Source organism: Typopeltis vanoorti, chromosome 12 (genome assembly GCF_054136105.1).
Source record: "Typopeltis vanoorti isolate ZY-2024b chromosome 12, IOZ_Tvanoo_1.0, whole genome shotgun sequence".
NCBI lineage: Eukaryota > Metazoa > Arthropoda > Arachnida > Uropygi > Thelyphonidae > Typopeltis > Typopeltis vanoorti.
The window spans coordinates 119,969,675-119,989,827 of record NC_143560.1 but is presented as its reverse complement, the minus strand read 5'-3'; the positions used below and the strand labels follow the sequence as shown (position 1 = coordinate 119,989,827).

The 20,153-nt window shown below is 33.5% G+C and overlaps 1 protein-coding gene across 2 annotated transcripts in view; it reads left to right on the top strand.

Moving 5' to 3' along the window:
* Window positions 1-15,481, top strand: part of LOC150101179 (uncharacterized) — a 155,807-nt gene extending 140,326 nt beyond the window's left edge. For both annotated transcript variants that reach the window (XM_090401504.1, XM_090401505.1), the window contains exons 10-11: window positions 2,635-2,701; window positions 15,121-15,481. In XM_090401504.1, coding sequence (XP_090257630.1) covers window positions 2,635-2,701; window positions 15,121-15,212 — 159 coding nt within the window. In that variant the 3' untranslated portion in view covers window positions 15,213-15,481. The remainder of the gene's footprint in view (window positions 1-2,634; window positions 2,702-15,120) is intronic.
* The last annotated feature ends 4,672 nt before the right edge of the window (window positions 15,482-20,153 follow it).

The window sequence follows — 20,153 nt, the reverse complement described above, 5'->3', positions numbered from 1 at the left end:
TACTCAACAGATATGCTATCAGAAGACTGAAATGTGGAAAGGCAGCTGGAGTAGATCATATTTGACCAGAAATACTCAAGTATGGAAGTATAAGTTTTACAGTGGCTGCACTGTATAGTTCAGAGGAACGAATTCCAGATGATTGGAGGAGCGCCCTCCTAGTACCTATATATAAAAAGGGAAATAAAACTGAATTTGAGAATTACAGAGGTATTTCTGTAATGAGTGTTCCTTGTAAGATTTATGCAAGTATACTTGAGAAAGATTGTGGAATGGAAGCTTGGTGCAGAACAAGCTGGATTCAGTCAAATAGAAGCTCTCAGGATCAGATTTTCACTTTATAACAAATAGTTGAGAAATCATGGGAATATAACAAACATCTGTATTTAAGCTTTGTAGATTTGAAAAAGACATATGACACGGTGCCAAGAGAGAAGCTATTCAAAACACTATAGTTGTATGTTATCAATCTGGTATTATATCAAGCAATACTCAGTCTTTGAGTTGTAAGTCAGCAGTTAGAATTGAAGTACAGGATGATGGTTTAATGTTAAATCGAGTGTCAGACAAGAATATATATTATCCCCCTTTGTTATTCATTATCTATATGGATCACATTATGAAGGAAAGTGGTATTAAACCTGATATCGAAATTTTAGATGTTGATCTTTGCTTTATGCAGATGATGGTATACTTCTAAATACTACAAGTCTGCAAGATTCTCTTACTAAATTGAATAACTGTTGCAATAGATATGGTATGAAGGTCAGCAATAACAAGACAATGAAAATAGGCAAAAGCATTGAAAATATCAACTGCATTGTGAATGGAGAACCTATAGAACAAATAAAACATTTCAGCTACTTAGGCATGATGCTTAACGAAGATGGTAAATTAAATATGGAAATAGACAACAGAATCAACAAAGCTGGTATGCGTGGAAGTCAACTGAATAAATTTATATGGAATAAGAAATTATTCAAAACACTAAATTAGCTGTATATAAGACAGTGTTCAAACCAATTTTAACTCATGGATCTGAGAACTGGGTTAGAAATAAAACACTTGACCAAAGACTAGAGACCACAAATGTGGAGTCTTGAGAAAGATTAGGGGTGTGAACAGATGGCATCAATGGCAATATCATGTTAAAAACGAGGATATTAGAATAGAACTTAATATTTTAGTTAAGATAAAAAGCCAAATGGCTAGTTTTCTGGCACCTTAATATAGTTGGGGTAGTGACCTCTCCATTCTTGAGCTCCCTCACTATTCTTGATATTTTCTCATAATGTAAAACACAGCTCCTAGGAGATGTAATAATGTAATGACAGTATTACATCTCCTAGGAGCTGTGTTTTACGTTATGAGAAAATATCAAGAATAGTGACGGAGCTTGCTCCACCTTTACTTCGAATTGCCTTCACCGATAGTTTTTCGGCATGAAACTTATAGATCGTAGTTCTTGATCTTTAGTTTCGCTTACTGGCTATAAAACAACAAAGGTTGTTTATCCCCTTATTTTCTAGAACTTGACATTGTTAGCATCTAGGAATGTGTTAGCAGAGCTAATTGCAGGTGGTATTGTCACTTATACAGAATGGGAGAGCAAAGATTAGCAATAGTGTTTTCTGCCAGACAGGAAAAAGACCCAGAGGAAGACCTGGATATAGGTGGATAGATACAGTAAAAAGTGCCTTAGAACAGCGTTCTTCAAACTTTTTTCACCAGTGGACCAGGTTAATATTTCGCAGATTGGCTGACGGTTAATTCAGAAACATAAACCAATGTAGATAGTATTTTATTTATTAAATCCATTGTTATAAAATTACGATTTTTAGCTAGTGCGACATCTGCTGCTGCTTAGAGGTTAGAAAATTTGATATACGTGGTGGAGCGTTGTTTCTGAGAGACAAAGACATTTTTGGCAGATCACCAGGAAATTTCCACAGACCACAGGTTGAAGAACAAGGTCTTAGAAGATAGAAATATAAGATCTGATAAAATTGGAGTCTTGACAGGTAATAGATTGATTTGGAGGAAAATTGTAGATAAGAAGTTAGTAATGATGAAAGTTTATCCTGTATACCCCTTGTGGATACATATCAGGAATTTGATGATGAGATTCCATAATAAATTTCAATAAAGAAGTAAACATTTAATTACGATCTATAAATTTGAAGATGAACCATGAAAAAATTTGACATATGTTGAGACAACCATTTGTTTTGAATTGATCAAAATTGTAAAGATAAATGAAATCATACTTGGAATCCCATGATGTGTTAGTTGTTTTGTTTGTCTTTAAGTACATTTAAGAAAAAAAAATAACATGACTGTAGTTAAAATTATTGTGTTGCATTTTTTGAGAGGTAATTTAAGTGGGTGTTTGTTTTGATTGGTTGTGAAGGGAAGGATGATATTTTATGCTGTTCAGTTTGGAAACTAAAAAGATTTTTGGTCTGTTCTACAATGTATATGTAATGGTTTCACCCCTAAATTTCTCTCTTAAATATAGAAAAATAATGTATCTGATAATATGGGCATGTTATGATTTTATTTTTTCAAGTATTTTTCATATAGATCTTGAATGATAAATTTTCTTCCTTTCCCCATCCCAAATCATCACATTAGGTTCAACAGATTTCCAAAATCCTTAATGCTCATATGGATGCACTGCAGTGGATTGAAGAAAATACAAGTAAGTATTGATTATTGCATGTGACTACAAGCAATATATTTATATATAACAATGTTATATTATGGTATTATTGTTATGGATTACATTATCTACTCTTACGCTGGTAAGGTAGTTTAGTCAGCCTATTATTGAATCACAAAAGATTGCTCACTAAGATGGAGGCACATTACTGAATCTAAAGTATATCTTGTTAGCTTAACATTTAAGTAATAGTGATAAGTAATGATTTGAGAGTCACGTAGGTTGCAAAGATATCATATCCAGTGAAAAATATTTAATTTTATATCCCTCAAGCTCAGTAGTTCTGACCCTGTGTGTGTGCAAATTCTAAGGGCTATAGATAGATAGTACCTATGGATCCATGAGAAGGAATGAATTGTGTACTTATTTTTTTAACTATTACAACATGAAATAGTATTTATTTGCCATTAATTTCAAAGATTCTGAGAACTTTAACTTGATTTCTTAATATGTCCATAGAACAGTCAGTAGTGTGACAGTGCCCTTTGGTTTGAAATATGGCCTAACAAGATTTGAACCTAAGGTATTTATAAGTTTCTCAACTGTGAGTTAGGCCAGCCTTACATGGATGTGGCCAAGTTTTTCTCTTGAAATTTATACCTACTCTCTCTGCAAGAGATAAGACCAACTAGAGAACATGTACAATTAACAGATGTGATTTCCTTGTAAATTTTATTTACCCTGAGGTAATTCATTCATTAAAGACTGAAATTTTGTTTGATACTTGAAAGCTCAGTGCTTGAAGATATGGTTATTTTAAAAAAAGTTCTTGTTTCAGAAGTTTTTTGAGAATCTTATCTCCATTATTAAATTCTTTTAGTTACAAGGTCACATTAATCACCAGTGACTGGAAAGTCCTCCATTGAATCCCATTTAGGATTGGATAAAGTTGTGTTGAGATATTTTCCTTGTTGAAACTGAAAGCACAAGGTAGATGAGTCTTTTTCAACTGAAGGTGAGCATCTAGTTTCATATAGTGGTGGATTTTATCCTCAACTTCCAAAATTCAGGCTAACTAAATAGCAAACATAGTAGACTGTATGATATTCACTATCCTATTTACTACCTTATTTGGTTAAATATATAAATGGAAGATGAAATCAGATCATTTGCATCCATGAAGGAGTTATAAACCTATAGCACTTTGGTATTGTGGTTGGACAAGTGGTTATTATACCAGGCTGCAGGTTCAATTGCTACCATGGCATGGATGCTTATGATAGTCTTCAAGGGGAAGACTAATATTATCGCTCATTAGGGAACCACTATTCCACTTATTGGAAGCTGCAGGTGGCCTTGAAAGAGTTTCATGTATATGATTATTCTGAAATTATATTGATTAAGCTCCTAATGGTATTACTAGTGAGTCTAATAGCAAGCTTATATATAGGAACAACCTGTTCGTCTATTTTCTTCTTCAATCATTCATTCCATAAGTTTTCCAGTCATTATAATCTAATCCTTTTAATCTTTCATGCTATACAATTCTTAAGCACAAACTTTACTTATTTTCCTTTCATATTGGTTGCTAGTTTTTTTCTGGATTTTAAACATTCTTATATTTTGCTATTTCTGCATTATCCAATCTGCAGTCTGTTGTACCATTAATTATTGGAATCCTGAAGTGATGAGAAATTTCCATGTTTGTATATGATTATTTTGAAATTATATTCATTAAGCTCCTAATTGTATTACTAGTGAATTTAATACCATGCTTATTGTGTATAGGAGCATAGTTATTTTATTAGCTAATGATAGAGGAATAGATGAAATTTTTTACTGTTAATTATAAATGGATCATTTGTTACTTTTTCACTTTGATTTATATTAGCAGAAATAGTCCTTAGTCTATGCCTAAATCATACCATTGCAGGATTCCAGCCAACAAGATTGATTAAATAAGGCACTGCTGTATAGAATAAGCATGTTATCAAACTCTCGAGTTCCACCACAATTGGCTTCTAGAGCAGAATTTCCAAATTAGGTAAAAAATAAAATTTTAAAATCCTTAGCCTACCCACAGTACTAAAGGTTTGTAACCTTTCCTTAGCCACATTCAAAAAAAAAAAAAAAAAAAAAACATGGCCTACAAATTAGATAATCTGGGAACTCTGCTTTAAATTCCCTTCATGTCATTCCATATGCAAGTCAGTGGACCCACATTGAGTAACGTACATCATGGTGTATTATATGCTTTTATTTTAACCTAAGCGAGAAGTACATCATTAACAGTTTGTTAATACTTTGTGTAACTGAAGTAATATTTCAGTTAACTATTAAAGTATTTTCTAAAATAATAGTACCAGATAAAGGAGGAAAATATTAGACTGTCATTTAAATAAATAAATCTCTAAATAATTTACAGGGGTTAATTAATCAATTAACCTGTTATCAGTTTATCTTGAAAATCCGTACAAGTTCTGTAAAGGAATCTGATATTAAATACACAGCAGGGTGATCTGGAAGAGTGTGTGCAATTTTTTTTTAATTTATTTTTTTTTATAACTACAAACATTGCAGCTTGTAGAATATAACTCAAGTTTTTACATAAAGCATCTGATAGTATAAAATTAATATATTCTAAATATAATAGTGAAAAAATGGATAGTAAAGTTAATCAAAAATATTCATACAGGTAGTAGACATGTAATAAAGTGCTGCAATAATGAAATAAAGAAGGAAATTAGACAAGATGATTTGTTAAGTCCACTACTGCTTAATATTCTAATGGATTAAATAATAACAGAATTAAAAAAAAGTTTAAACAGGAATGAAATTTGATAATATATTAAATCTAAACTACTATACTGATGCAGCATAGCAATGGTACACACATACCAGCCACTGAATAAGAAACTTTTATTTAATACTGTGTTGGACCTCCTTTATCCCAAATTACAGCACACACATACTGTGTCCATTAAATAATGAGATTTTTTTTTTTTTTTTTTTTTACAGGATAGCCCTTTGAATAAAAGTAACAGATGTGTTTATAGTTTTGACTGCTAGTGTGTTGTAATCGCTGGTGCAACTTTCAAGTCGGGTGATGCAGCAGTTTTCATGTGGCAACCATTGAAAAGTGTGTATGCGCAAGTCAAAAATTGGGTCATGGAACAATGAGAAAAAGATTAATCTTAGAACGAAATTTGCACAGGAGGAAGATTTGTTCGAGGTTGGTGCTACCACATGTTGACACACAAACAGAGAGAGTACCAGGTTGCATTTTGTCAAAATTTCATCCATGCAGTTGATCAAGATATTTGCAAATTTGTTCCAGAGTCAAATTTGTCAGTATTGTTTGCAAATAATGCTGACCATCACCACTGTGAATGGTCAGTATTATTTAGCAGTAATGCAATATCTGTATGCCTGCATGCGAGGTGTCAGTAAAGAACTGTTCCACAGCTGTGCATTGCCTGTGAAGCAGTTTCTGGCTTTGAAGTAGATCTGTGTGATCGACCCATTCACCAAATTTGGCTCCTGCAGACTCCCCTCCCCCCCTTCTCAAAGATGAAGTGTGGCTTGAAAGGGGAATGCTTCAGAAACATTGAGGACATCCATTGTGATGTGACCCAGAAACTGGAGGACATTTCCGTTCATCGTGCCTTCAAACACTTGTATGACAAAAATGTAAAATGGTGTGTGCGGAGTTGGAGAGAGATTATTTTGAATCTGTGTAATTGACAATTCTGAATATAGTTCTTTGTTTTGATATAATTGTTGTCTCATTACTTAATGGGCACACTGTATGTGGTTTGACATCGATTCTACAAAGTGTTGGATTGCATCTATGACTACAACAGGTGTGCACCAGACATTACTTTAACTAGCTCAGATTTGATGGAAGAGGACTTGCTCCTGGATCTGTTTTTTCTAACATGTCCCATATATTCTCAATGGGGTTCAGATCCAGGTTTTGCTGTCATGCTCACTGAACCACTGTTGAACAATTCTTACTCAACAGACAGTAACATTACTGTCCATCACCTACTGGATTAAAAGTCAACATTGCAGAATAGACTTGATCAGGAACAATGTTCAGTTATTTCTTGGAGGACACCCAACCTTCCAGCAATATCAGGGACTTAATATACTAACATATCATGACACCACCTCCAGAACTTAAGTTGTGTTTACAAGGCAAGCTGAGTTCATTTCTCATTTCTTCATAGGGCTCTCTGCCTACTGTTGGTATAGAGCAAGGTGTACCATGACTTGTCAGACCACTTGACTTTTTTTTTTTTTTTTTACAATCTTCCAGTCACTGTGTTCCTGACATCACTGTAGATGAACTTTCCAGTTCTTTACAGAAATCAGTTTCCATATAGACATGCAATTGCCAATATCAATTCTCTGCACATGGGTCAGGAACATCATTCATTAAATGCTTTGGTCAATTCCTGTACACAGGAAGTTCGGTTTATCCATACAAGCCTTCTCAGATGATGGCAATTTCATTTCTGATAAATAGACTATCTTAGAACTAAGAAGCATAACTGTAGACAAGTTAAGTGGGTTATTTTTCCTCTGATTAAACACCCGGGAAATCAGTCAGCTCTGCTGTTTTAAGTACCATGACTCCAGCCAGACAGACACCCACAATAAGCCCTTTACCAAACTCTGAAAAATTCTTCCATTGTGATCAATACACATGACGATTTTCCAGCAGTGTGCTCAGATACTAGCCTAGAATATGTGGTGACATACATGACCAAGTATTTTGCATATACGTTGCATAAGTTATGTTTATGTACACCTTCATAAAGATTTCTAATTGAGAGGATAACATGGTATAGTAGAGGCCAACGATAATTTACAGAGAGAAGTATTTTGCTAAAATGTAACATATTTCAAAAAAGGGGGAAAAAAGAAACTGGAGAAACGTGATTAGTAGGCAACCTTGAGTTGTAGTCTAACTAAATATTTAGAAATTCAGATGAATTACATATGACATTATGTATTAAGGTGATTCTCTAATGCAGCTGGAAGAAAAATGGGACACTGTACCCTTTGCTTATATTTAAAAAAAGTTCTGTTCTCCTCATGAGAAAAATCTTACATGGGCTTTTTCAGTTAAAGGTGAGGCAGCAGGTCTTTCCAGCATATAATTCAGAAAACACATTAAATTATCAGATTCCCCTACTGCAATGAATTCTTGGAGGTCTCATGTAATAATGATATAAATATTTGACTTGAGGTATAATATTCAAATTCTTATTACAAGACTTGGGCATCAGAAATGAAGATATACAATTACCTTAAAATCAGTAAATGAATGGAAGAAGAAAAATGGAAAGGAGAAAACTAACTTTATCAAGGATAATAATAGCTTTTATCTGGTTTGATCAGCAACAACCCAAAACCACATTACCATGGTTTCGGGTTGTTGTTGACTGATTAATTCTGATTCAGGTAAGTGTCTATAAAACGGTAATTTGCCCTGATAATAATCATTCCATTGGGTAGCAAATCGAAGTTGCATAGATATGTGCATAGTGAAGTTGGTATGCTGAGCTGAAAATTATCAGTTTGAACCAGACCAAGCACACTGTTTTCAAGCCCATCCTTGGTTTAGAACACAAGTCTGATCTAGCCTTCTACACAATTGGAGAAAGAATTATTTGGCAGCAAAACAGGGTGGTGTCAGAAATGAAGATGTCATCCTAGTTCTTTTTTTTTTTGAACTTAAATGTAACTTTTATATGAGATATAAGCTGCATCTATAAGTTCAAAGAAGCATTTAAAGAGATTTTCTCACTCAAAGAGTGTACTAAGAACCATGATTTAATATTCAACCACTTGTTCATTGTTATAAAGAGGTGTAACTTTGCAACAATGCAATATTTGACATTATTAATATAAAGTAATTGTTAGTTTATCTGATGTAACAAAACTGTTACAAGTTTTTTTTTACAAGTAAAAAAAAAACTTGTAACAGTTTTTTTTACTAATAAAAAATATGATAGAAATATTAAATATACACAGCACTAAGTTTATTTTACATAATCTTGAGGAAGCAGACCAAAAGAGCCTATAAAACTTCTGAACTTGTACTTTGGATATACTGGTAATCTCATAAGATATGAATTATTGTAAAAATCAGTATTATTTTGTGCATTCATCGATATCAGACCAGTAATGGGGAAAATATAATAAAGTGAAATAAAAAAGGCAATGGCATAGAATCATCAGTTCTTGATAGGAGTATCCTCAAATACCATTTTTATAGTCTTAGTCTGATCAAGACTAAATTTAATGCTAACTTGAATATGCATAATATCACATGTTGTTTGAGAGGCAAGAATGTGTGTGTGTGTGGGAGGGGGTCAGGTACATGCAGCTTCATTTGTCAGCAGCACATATCAACCTACTAGGATTGTACTGGCTATTATGTTGGTCGAAAGCCATATCAACTAATTTTCAATCGGCTTTCTTTCCAATTGATCCCTTACATGTCGGCTCTGATTCAGCTTTATCTCTTAGGTTTCAGCTTTCTAAAGCACTCCAAATTGCATCAATCTGTTTATACCTTGAATTATCTTCCCTCTTGGTGTTTGTTCAAGTGGTCATATCATTTAGATTATCTCTGCATATGTTCTTGAATATTAAGAATATCAAATAATTTATTTCTAGTATGGTTGTGGTATTGATACTGTCTGTTCACTCTAATTTTTTCATATCTTCATTCTTTAATCAGCTATTGTTAAAAGCCAGCTTATGGATAGAAAACTGCATATTGGTTTTGAACACTGTCTTTATCTATTGCTAACTTGATATTTTTTGTTAATTTTGCATTTACTTTATTCCATGTAATTGTATTCATCTGGCTTCCTGTCATAGAAAGTTTACTTATACATTTCCATTTTTATGCATGGATATCTACAGTGTTTAATTTATACTGTACCACAGGTATCTTATTCAAAATGCAGTTGATGTTTTTTCTGCCTATTTTCATAGTTCACACTTGTATTGATATTTTTATCATGCGTGCATCTCCATGGAGTCCAAAGACTCATTGCAGCAGACCCAGACTATCCATGCAATCTATCATGCCTCTCCTTGAACCCATTAACATACAAATTACTTGCAGGTAATCCCATTCCACTTATTCATAACTCTCTGAACAAAAAATTAATCCTTGCATCATCCCACTACCCACACCTTTATTCAACTTCAAGGATTGACCTAGTGTTCTGTCCCCTCTAGCCAAATGCTGAAACATTTCCCTTGCATTAATCCTGTAAAACCCTTTAAGCATCTTAAATGTTACTGTCATATCCCTTCGTTTTCTTCTATCAACTAACTACTGCAGTTCACACACCCTCAATTTCTTCTCATAATGAAGATTCCACAGACCACTCACCTCAAAATCTTCTCCACTGCTTCATCTCCAAGAAAGCTAGGAGACCAGACCTGAGCATGCTAATCCAGATGTAGATGTAATTTTGCCTTATCAGCAAACAACTGAATATTTCCTTCCAGGTTATTTTCCTATATCATTTTTGTACAAATTAAACAGTAGTGGTCTAAGCACAGAATCTTGCAGCACACTGCTAGTCATCTGTTTTTGCCTTGATTCTTTCCTCCATATATCTCTTTGATATCTGTCCAGCAGTCACCATCTTATCCATTCCCATTTGCTGTAATTTGTTCCTGTCATTTGACAGGAACTCTGTTACACAGAAAAGCATTTGACAGACTTTCTATCAAATGCCTTCATAAAATCCAACTTAGTAATTTACTAACTTTTTATGATACAATAACAGCTAAGGCACGACTGACCCCTCATACATCCACCTATTCTTGAATTCTTTTTCTTAACCAGTGTTTCTAGTATCCTTTCCTTCAGTGCTTACACAGTGATCAGAATACATTACGTAAATTATGGAAACAACTACTGTGTTAGAGTAAAACTTTAGTTCAATATAAACCAGAATAAACACTTGTCGTTTTGACCTTCACATTAAGGTCATTATCAGTATACACATACACAAAGAAACAAGCTGCACCACAATCTACATGGCATGCTAAAGCTACTGACCAACTGTTACAACTATTGGCCTGACCTCTTGTGGGGAAAAAACTTTACATCAAAGCTAGAGTCCTATTATTATCCATTAGTTTACAAAATTAAATTAAGCTGGTGAGCAACATGTTTACAAAAAGGTAAAAAATTATTACTTATATAAGTATACATGTAAATTACAGCCAACTGGTATGGGTAGTGGCCAATAAAAGCTGAAAAATTGGGACTAAGCAATTTTTCAGCTTTTATTGGCCACTACCCATACCAGTTGGCTGTAATTTATATGTATACTTATATAAGTAATAATTTTTTTATTATTATTTATTAATTTTTTCCTTTTTGTAAACATGTTGTTCACCAGCTTAATTCAATTTTGTAACTTTTTTTTTTTCACCAGAGGTCAGGCCAATAGTTGTTAAAGCTACTGACCAACCATTACATGCCATGTAGATTGTAGTGCAGCTTGTTTCTTTGTGTATATACAGTGGCATATTTAGGTATGGTCCATATAGGCCTAGAGCAGCAACGGAAATTTCCAGGCTCTCATTTTTGTAATTATAACGTTCCTTATACGCCGCATCTACTCACAAGTAGAGAAATATTTTTCTTTTCCTCATTGCAAGTATACTAACATGTAATCAGATTCTGCATAACTAAACAGACCGAGACACGTGCCCGGAAAGCTACTGTATTGTTGTCGGTAAGTTGACACAAGGGATTAGCGAATTTGATCCCTTTCTTACTGAGCACATTGCTGAAAGCAGGAAAAAAGGAAAACATTGCATTTCCTATCTTTCCTTTGGCACATAAGGAATTTATTAAAATAATGGGCGAGACAGTGATTAAAATTTACTGTGGAAGAACTTAAAATAGCTAAGTACTATTCCATAAGTGTTGACTCAACACCACATGTCTCGTGTTGATCAGCTGTCCTTCATTGTACGATATGTGAAAGAACATGGAACTCCTGTGGAGCATTTCATTCCTAACGTAAGTCACAAATCTGAAGAGTTACAAGAGGTGGAATTGATGTGGCAGAGGGCAGGCATATGATAATGCAAGTACACAGGACTGCAAGCAAGAATTCTTGAAATAAATCCATTGGCAGAATTCACACTGTGCCCTGGACATTCTCTGTCTCTAATTGGTGCTTGCGCTGCCGAATCCTGTCCGTACTATTCCGCATTTTTTGATCTCTCCTTTAGAAACTGTACGTATTTTTGACATCTTCAACACATCAGTGGAGTTTTCTCAGAAAACACCTGGAAACTTCTGCAAAAGCAATCAAATGTCCTTCGCCTACTGGTTGGTCAGAGTCTTCATGAGAGATGGATGGAAATAATTTCCACTTTTTCCGAAATTGAAAATGACACTACCCAGAAGAAAGTCATGCGATGTGAAGCAAGTGGGATTTAACGGCAACTTCAGTCACTTGAGGTTGGGATCATGACCTGCCTATGGACAGGTCATGATGGGCGGCACTTTCTGTGGGCCTAGGGGGGGGGAGATACCTAAATACGGCACTGTGTATATGTGTTGATGACCTTTATGTGAAGGTTGAAATGTCGAGTATTTATTTTGGTTTATATTAAACTAAAGTTTTACGGGTAGTTGTTTCCATAATTTGCATAACATGTTTCCAGTACTTTTACCACCATTCCCGAGATACTGATTGGTCTTTTATTTGCTACTGCAGTCTTAAAACTTCCCTTATCTAAGGGAATTATTTTGCCATCTTTACACTCTCAGCGCTGAGACTTAAACAGTCTAGTCAGACACTTTTGCGTGTTCTTGCAAAACCCAAGCTGATATCCCATTTAATCCCACAGATGTATTTACATTGAGATTCTGCAATATTCCAAGAACATCCAATTCATCCACCTCTATTCCCACATATGTTACAACAGTAACTTCCCTTGGATGATATACCATTACAAAGTGGTCATCAGTAACTCAACTATTTTATTTGCTTCTGTTACCTTGTGACCATTATCACTCATTAAGGTTTTACCCCCACAGCCATTCTTGCTACTTAATGAAAGAACTCTCTGGGATTTCCTCTGGCCTGCTCGGCTAGATTCTTCTTGTAATTTGATTTTGCCTTCTTGGCTGTACTGTTCACTTTCTTCTTACTTACATATATATATATATACCCTTCATAGCATTTTTGTCTGCAGCTCATGCTTAATGATATTACTCATCAATCTAACTCCTATCCGATTAACAATCCTCCTTAAGTATACAATTTAATATTGCTTTTTCTAGATGACTATTAACATCCTTCTCTTGCAGTGTTGTATGTCATGGTATGGATTTAAGTTTCTCATAATCACCTGCCTGGTAGTTCCCCCATATACCCCATCTTGACAGATATTGCTCCTGTTTTGCAATCTCAGAGGTGATGTGGTCACCTTAGTTATGGATAGCTCTTCTGATTGTATGACTAAGTTCAGTACTCTCCCACTCTTAGTTCCCCACTATCATATGCTGTCTCCAGTAATCATCTCTCAGTAGATGTATAAATTCCATTTCCTTTCTGCCATGTGATTTTTATTCCTTCCAGGCTACATCTCCATAGTTGGATTCCCTCGTAATAATCACTTGACCTGTACTCATTGTAGTAATTTGCTGATATATATGTCTTCCAGATCATTCCTGGAATTCTCTGGACTACAGCAGCAACCAACCATATTTGTTACAGTTGCTGTTCAATTTAAATTCCTAGACTTATACTGGATTTATTTAGGAATATAACATTTGCCTAAAGTAAAATGCTGAGATTAGCTTCTCCAGTTTTGATATTAGAACTGATACAAACTTTTCTTCATAATGTGATGAACGGTGAAGATAGTGTACACACTTGTCTCACAGGTGACTTTATATCAAACCATCTTCCTATCCTACAGTTCCAAATTTGCATCTTTGGTATAAATTATATCTAGTGTTTTTAAATAGTTTTATCTCTGGAACTTCGTCATATGCCTTTTAAATATCAATAAAGCTTAAATATAGATCCATATTATGTTGTATTTCTCCCTTCCCACCCCCTTTTCTTTTAATAAATTGGTACTATGTGAACTTGTAGGATTTTCAATTATGCAGTATTGCTGATACTATGTACTGCAGTTCACATTTTAAGGTGTCTAATTTTTTTTTTCATCTCTTATCAAAATTAATCCTGAATTTCTGTTTCAGTATGCTTTCTTCAGTTTTATTCTTCAATTTACCCCCCCCCTCCTATTGAAGGAGGTGGAGACTGAAGCAGGGTTTCTGGACCATGTAAGAAAAACAAATGAAAATACAATAAGTATGCATATATAAAACAGGAAAAAAAAAACCATAGCCCACCTACAGTGCAAATGTACGATACATTTACAAATAAATCTTTCACAGATTGGGGCCACAAAGTGAAAATCTCCTTCGGGAAACCAGTACAGGCAGTCCCCGAGAACATCTTTAGGTTTGATTTGTATGCAACTCAGATCCCTCATGAACAATGCATATCTGGTAATAATAACAACGATACTATAATTGCTCATATGTGGCAATAATAATACCCCTGTACTGTAATAAGTTAATGAAACTATTGTGCTCTTTCTTTTAATTCAAAGAAACAGAACATAAAAGCAAACTTATACAAAAAAGTATAGATAGGAGATATTTCAAGAAAATATTAAAGGTTAACACTCACCTAATGTTGCATCAGTGTCTTGCTTACTGGAAGGGGTATTTTTGAGGCAAGAACATAGGCATTAATCGGAAGCTGATGATGGAAATGGTGCTGGAGGAGGGGAGCTTACCACTCAAAAAAGGTATCCAGGGTTGTTTTCACAGCCTTTTTCTCATTATAAATGGCCTTGTAGCAGATGACATTCTCATTAACTGCACAATAAACCTTTGTAAACCGTTCAATGTTAGGATCTTGTTCCTCCTCCTCTCGTCTCATTGAAAAGGATTTGCATCCTGCTTTAATGAAATGAAAGGCTTCAACTAATTCTTAGGTTGTAATTTTCTTACCTCTGGATCTTCTGATTCTTTGTGTTATCATCAGCTGCAGTTTTTTTTTTTGTCTTCATAGGTTAATTCTTGTGAATGGGAATCTAGCAAATCAAGGACATCATTTTCATTGATGTCCACCATTTGTTTACATGCGCAGAAGAAACTAGTTTCTGAATTATTAATTTAATTATCCTTATGGGGAGCCTGTTCGTAAGTACAGGATGCCATAAGTGGGTCGTGTGTAACCCAAGAACTGCCTGTACTTTGTAAATGGCTAATACTGAATAGATGCTGCCATATATATATATATATATTAATAAATTTTAATCCACTAGGCAATTGCTAATTCTCTATTGATTTCTTTTTTTTGTAGCTGTATTGCAGCGTAAGATAGATGAGACTACTAAAATATTTGAATCTCAAAGAAGGGATCAAGAGAAGACCTATAGAATAGGATTTCCGTAATAATCAATATTGCATGTATTTTGCTGAAAATACTTGTTTTTTCAGTTTGTATGTTAAATAGTAATGTTAAAAAGGGTATATTTTAAAAAATAAAATCGTAAGTTTGCAAAATCTAGAAAAAGGAAATCTGAATAAGTACAGAGGTTAAGAGGTTTGATTATTAATAACCTCTTAATGTAACTCGCAGTTGAGTTGTGATAGAGCTCATTTTGAGCTACACTGAAAACATTAAATATTCAGTTTTGATCTGGCCAAATAGAAGTATTTATATAAACATTTTACACAAAACTCTCCAGCTGGTTCTGTTATTCCTTTATGATTTATATCTGAAAAATTTGCTTCACAACAACAACAAAAAAATATTAATATAGCCGTGATAACAGAAACAAAGATATAGATGGTTTTACTATGTATATAGTGGAGTGGACTAACTTATCAGAACTTTAGTGGTATGGCCATTTTAATTGATAATAAATGGAAAAATAGAATAAAGTACAATTTTGTATATGATCGAATTATAACAGTTAAATTAAAAACAAACGGAACTACTTAAATATCATAGTGTATGCCTGTGAAGAAGGTAGGAAAGAGGATTCTGAACAAGTTTATGATCCCTACAAAAAACAGTTAAATGTAATAAAAACTACTATATATTAATATCAAGAGATCTTAATGCTTGAGTTGGAAATAACCTAATCCCAAATGTCTTAGAAAAATATGGAGAAATTTGCATGAAAAACAATGGTCAAGAACTAGTAGACTTTTGTACGTTCAATAATTTTAAAATAACTAATACTTTTTTTTTTTCATCCTTTATACTTGATTATATTACTAATCAGAAACTAGCTTCATCCATATTTACAGAGGAAGTGAAAATTTTTCAGATTATTTAGTAGTCTAAAATACAAATACTAGCCAACTGGAGAAAGGAAGTAAATAAGAAAAAAACAAGAATTAGAGCAAGTATACAAAATATATCCATTACAAGAAGAAAGCATTAGAATGCTATATCAATCATGATTAACAGATTACCTAAAAGAAACCCAAATCAGTGAAGACATAGAAGAATAAAAACTTTAATGAAGATAATCCATAAAGCACCGTCTGAAGCACTTGGAAAGAAAAGAAAGATGTTAATCTGGAACACAGATATAGAAAAACAAAATTGCATACAAATCACTCCGTTAAAACTATAGTATAGAAAGCTCACCAAGATTCTTTGGACAGATTTATTAATAATATAGAATAATACAAGAGAAACAATGGATAGAACACTAAGAATTTATGGTATGACCCAAATTTAATAACAAAAAATAATTAAGAAATCTGTACTAAGACAGAACCAATAAAATTGGAAGAACTAGAAGCAACAATAAAGGTATCAAAAAATAGAAAATCAACTAGATTACATGGCATAGATGCTGAGCTTTAGAAATATGGTGGAGAATATTTACATTACAGATTAAAATTAATAAATAGCTGTTGGAGGAAATGCGACATTCTATCAGATTGGTTAAAAGCTAAGGTTATATCTACATTTAAGAAAGGAGACAGATGATTGTGGAATTAACGCAGGAATAAGTTTATTAAATACAGGTTGCAAAATTTACGATAAAACCTTGAATAAAAAGGCGTAAAAATATTGCAAACAATATACTCTCAAAACATTGAAGATCATGTATAGACAATATTCATGAAAATAATTATGTTAAAACAATTATAGCTAGTCTTGCATCACTTGCAGGCGCAAACTTGACATTTTTGTCTGTTTGGGAAAAATGGAGTAAAACCAGGTTTAAAATTGCTTGGTATCTTTAACATAAAAAAAACAAATTTAATTTATATGGTCTTTATATAGATTACAAGAAAACCTTTGATAACATACACAGAGAAAACTATGGAATATAATTAAAAACAAGGATATCCATTACATTGGTACAAACTATACAAAAATAAATTAACAGAAGAAATTGAAATAAATCAAGATTTCAGACAGGGATGTAGCTTATCTCCAACTCTATTCAGTATATATATTGATCAGATTATTAAAATATGGAAAACTACAATAAAACAAGGTATGTAGTTAACCAGAAGAACAGCTCTCAGTACAATGCTGTATGCAGATGACCTTCAAAAATCATTTTATGAATTAAAATAAGCCAACAATACTATTTATTTAAATGCCATGACGTTTTTCTTGTGTGAAATTTTTAAAGGTCGAGATAATGTTAGATCAAAAACAGTTATATAAAATAATAGAACAGATGACACGGTCTAATTATTTAGACTGCATAATAACATATAGATGAAGAAATTTCAGAAAATTTGTTGAACAATTAAAAGAACACTGAATAAAAACAAGATGAGAAACTCGACTAAAATTTTATAAAAGATACCAAAACCTTCAGTATCATTCAGATGTTATATGCTAATTTATTTGCACAATAGGCTCAACAGTAATAACTTTAATGAATTAAAAAAGGTACAAATTACGTACGGAAAGTAACAGTACATCCTCAGTGTAGAACAAAGTTAAAGGAATGGAATACAAAGTACAGAACAGTCAGTGGATCACCAATTAAATTGTTGTCACATGCCAGAAGATTAATTAATAAAATAGTAAATAATTCTTTAAACTTTTGGGGAGAGAGACAGTCATTTCGATTCAAATTTGGCTGATGTAAAAGGCATTCGTATTTAAACCTGCATCGGTGGAGAAGATGAGCTTTATCCCAATGGATATTATGATTAGTGTCAATGCTACGTTGTGCTAGACCAGACTTATGAGGTTTAATGTATTCAATATAATACTGATGTTCCTTCATTCTTTTTTTTTACAGAACGGCCTGTTTGTCCAAAGTATGATAAATTACATTCACATGGTATCTGGTAAACACCAGCCAATGATAGAGGTGTCAGTTTGTCTTTTGTAGATGGCAACAAGTGAGAAATTTTATTGATAGAAAAATATGTGGGAATAAGATGATACTACCTCAAAATTCTGCCAATAGGGTCTGAGATACCTGAAATGTAAGGGATTGGAACTCTGCAGTCTGTTGAAGAATCCTGGGGGGAACATAGGAGTCAATTATCTGCTGGATTTGATTAGGGTTGTAACCATTAGATTCTATTAACTTTTTTATAGTGAAAAGTCCTTGTTGTAAGCTTAATGGAGAGGAACACACTTTATGTGTTCTATTAATTAAAGATTTGATAATGCCCAAAAAATCAAGGATGTTCAAATCAAAGAGTCTGACTTATTAGTCAGTTTTGATAATGTTTCCCTTTTTACCAATATTCCATTAGCTGACACTGTCAACTTACTATATGATGATTACCCTCCAGATATTGCAAATATTTTTGAATTTGTTATATGTTCAGGATATTTCAGCTGGAAAAACGACCTACAAACTAGTCTAAAGTACTGATGGGTAACCCTCTGTCTCCACTGGCAAACTGTTTTTTGAAACATCTGGAAGACAGCCTGTTTTCATCCATTCGTCCCCAACTCTCTTTGGTTTCGTTATGTCAATGATGTTGTCTTTGCTATTTGGCCACATGCTTTAGAGGAACTTACCACATTTCTACAACAGATAAATAACCTTCACTCACGCATTCGGTTCACCATGGAAAAAGAAAAGTCTGGTAGTTTACCATTCTTGGACATCCTCCTTACATGCACATCCTCTGGTGCTTTGTCTACAAGTGTATTGAAAACCTACCTTTACTGGCAGATACATTCATCAAAAGACTGCTCATCACACCTCTCAAAAAATCGGCATTATCAAATCTTTAATTAATAGAGCACATAAAGTGTACTCTCTCCATGAAGCTTACAACAAGAACTTTTCACTATAAAAAAGTTAATAGAATCTAATGGTTACAACCCTAATCAAATCCAGCAGATAATTGACTCCTTTGTTCTAACACCTCGGGATTCTTCAACAGACCGCGAAGTTCCAATCCTTTACATTTCAGACCCTATTGGCAGAATTTTGAAGAAGTATCATCTTATTTCCACATATTTTCCTATCAACAAAATTTCTTACTTGTTGCCATCTACAAAAGACAAACTGGCACCTCTATCATTGGCTGGTGTTTACCAGATACCATGTGAATGTAATTTATCATACTTTGGACAAACAGGCCGTTTCTGTAGAAAAAAGAATGAAGGAACATCAGTATTATATCGAATACATGAAACCTCATAAGTCTGGTCTAGCACAATATAGCATTGACACTAATCATAATATCCATTGGGATAAAGCTTGTCTTCTCCACAGATGCAGGTTTAAATATGAATGCCTTTTTAAAGAAAGTTAATTGTGAAGCCTTTTTACATCGGCCAAATTTGAATTGAAATGATTCTATCTCCCAAAAGTTTGGGAGATTCTTATCTTATGCAACTATCAATGAAATAATTATCTTTAAAGAATTATTTAATATTTCATTAATTAATCTTCTGGCATGCGACAACAGTTTAATTGGTGATCCACCAACTATTCTGTACTTTGTATTCCATTCCTTTAACTGTTTGTTCTACACTGAGGATGTACTGTTACTTTCAGTAAGAAATATTTGTACCTTTAATTCATTAAAAGTTATTACTGTTGGTTTATGTGTGTTAAGTTATTAATTTATTATGCGACAGGTACCTCTAAAGATTAAACAACAGGCTCACCATATCTTCTATACCATACAGTAAGGGTATTAAAACAAGGCTGTCTGCTTTCTGGTCCCCTTCACACAATCAACCACAGAGCCCTTTCTGCACAGAGTAAACATGTTGCTTAAGGCATCTTGTCTTAAACTTTCTTACCAAGCCCTAACTCTCAAAGCACATGCTGATGATGTGGATGTATTGTCCACATAGGAAACAAGCCCTCTTACATGTACAAGAACCGAGATACACTAGTTAAATATTTTAAGCAAGTACTAAGA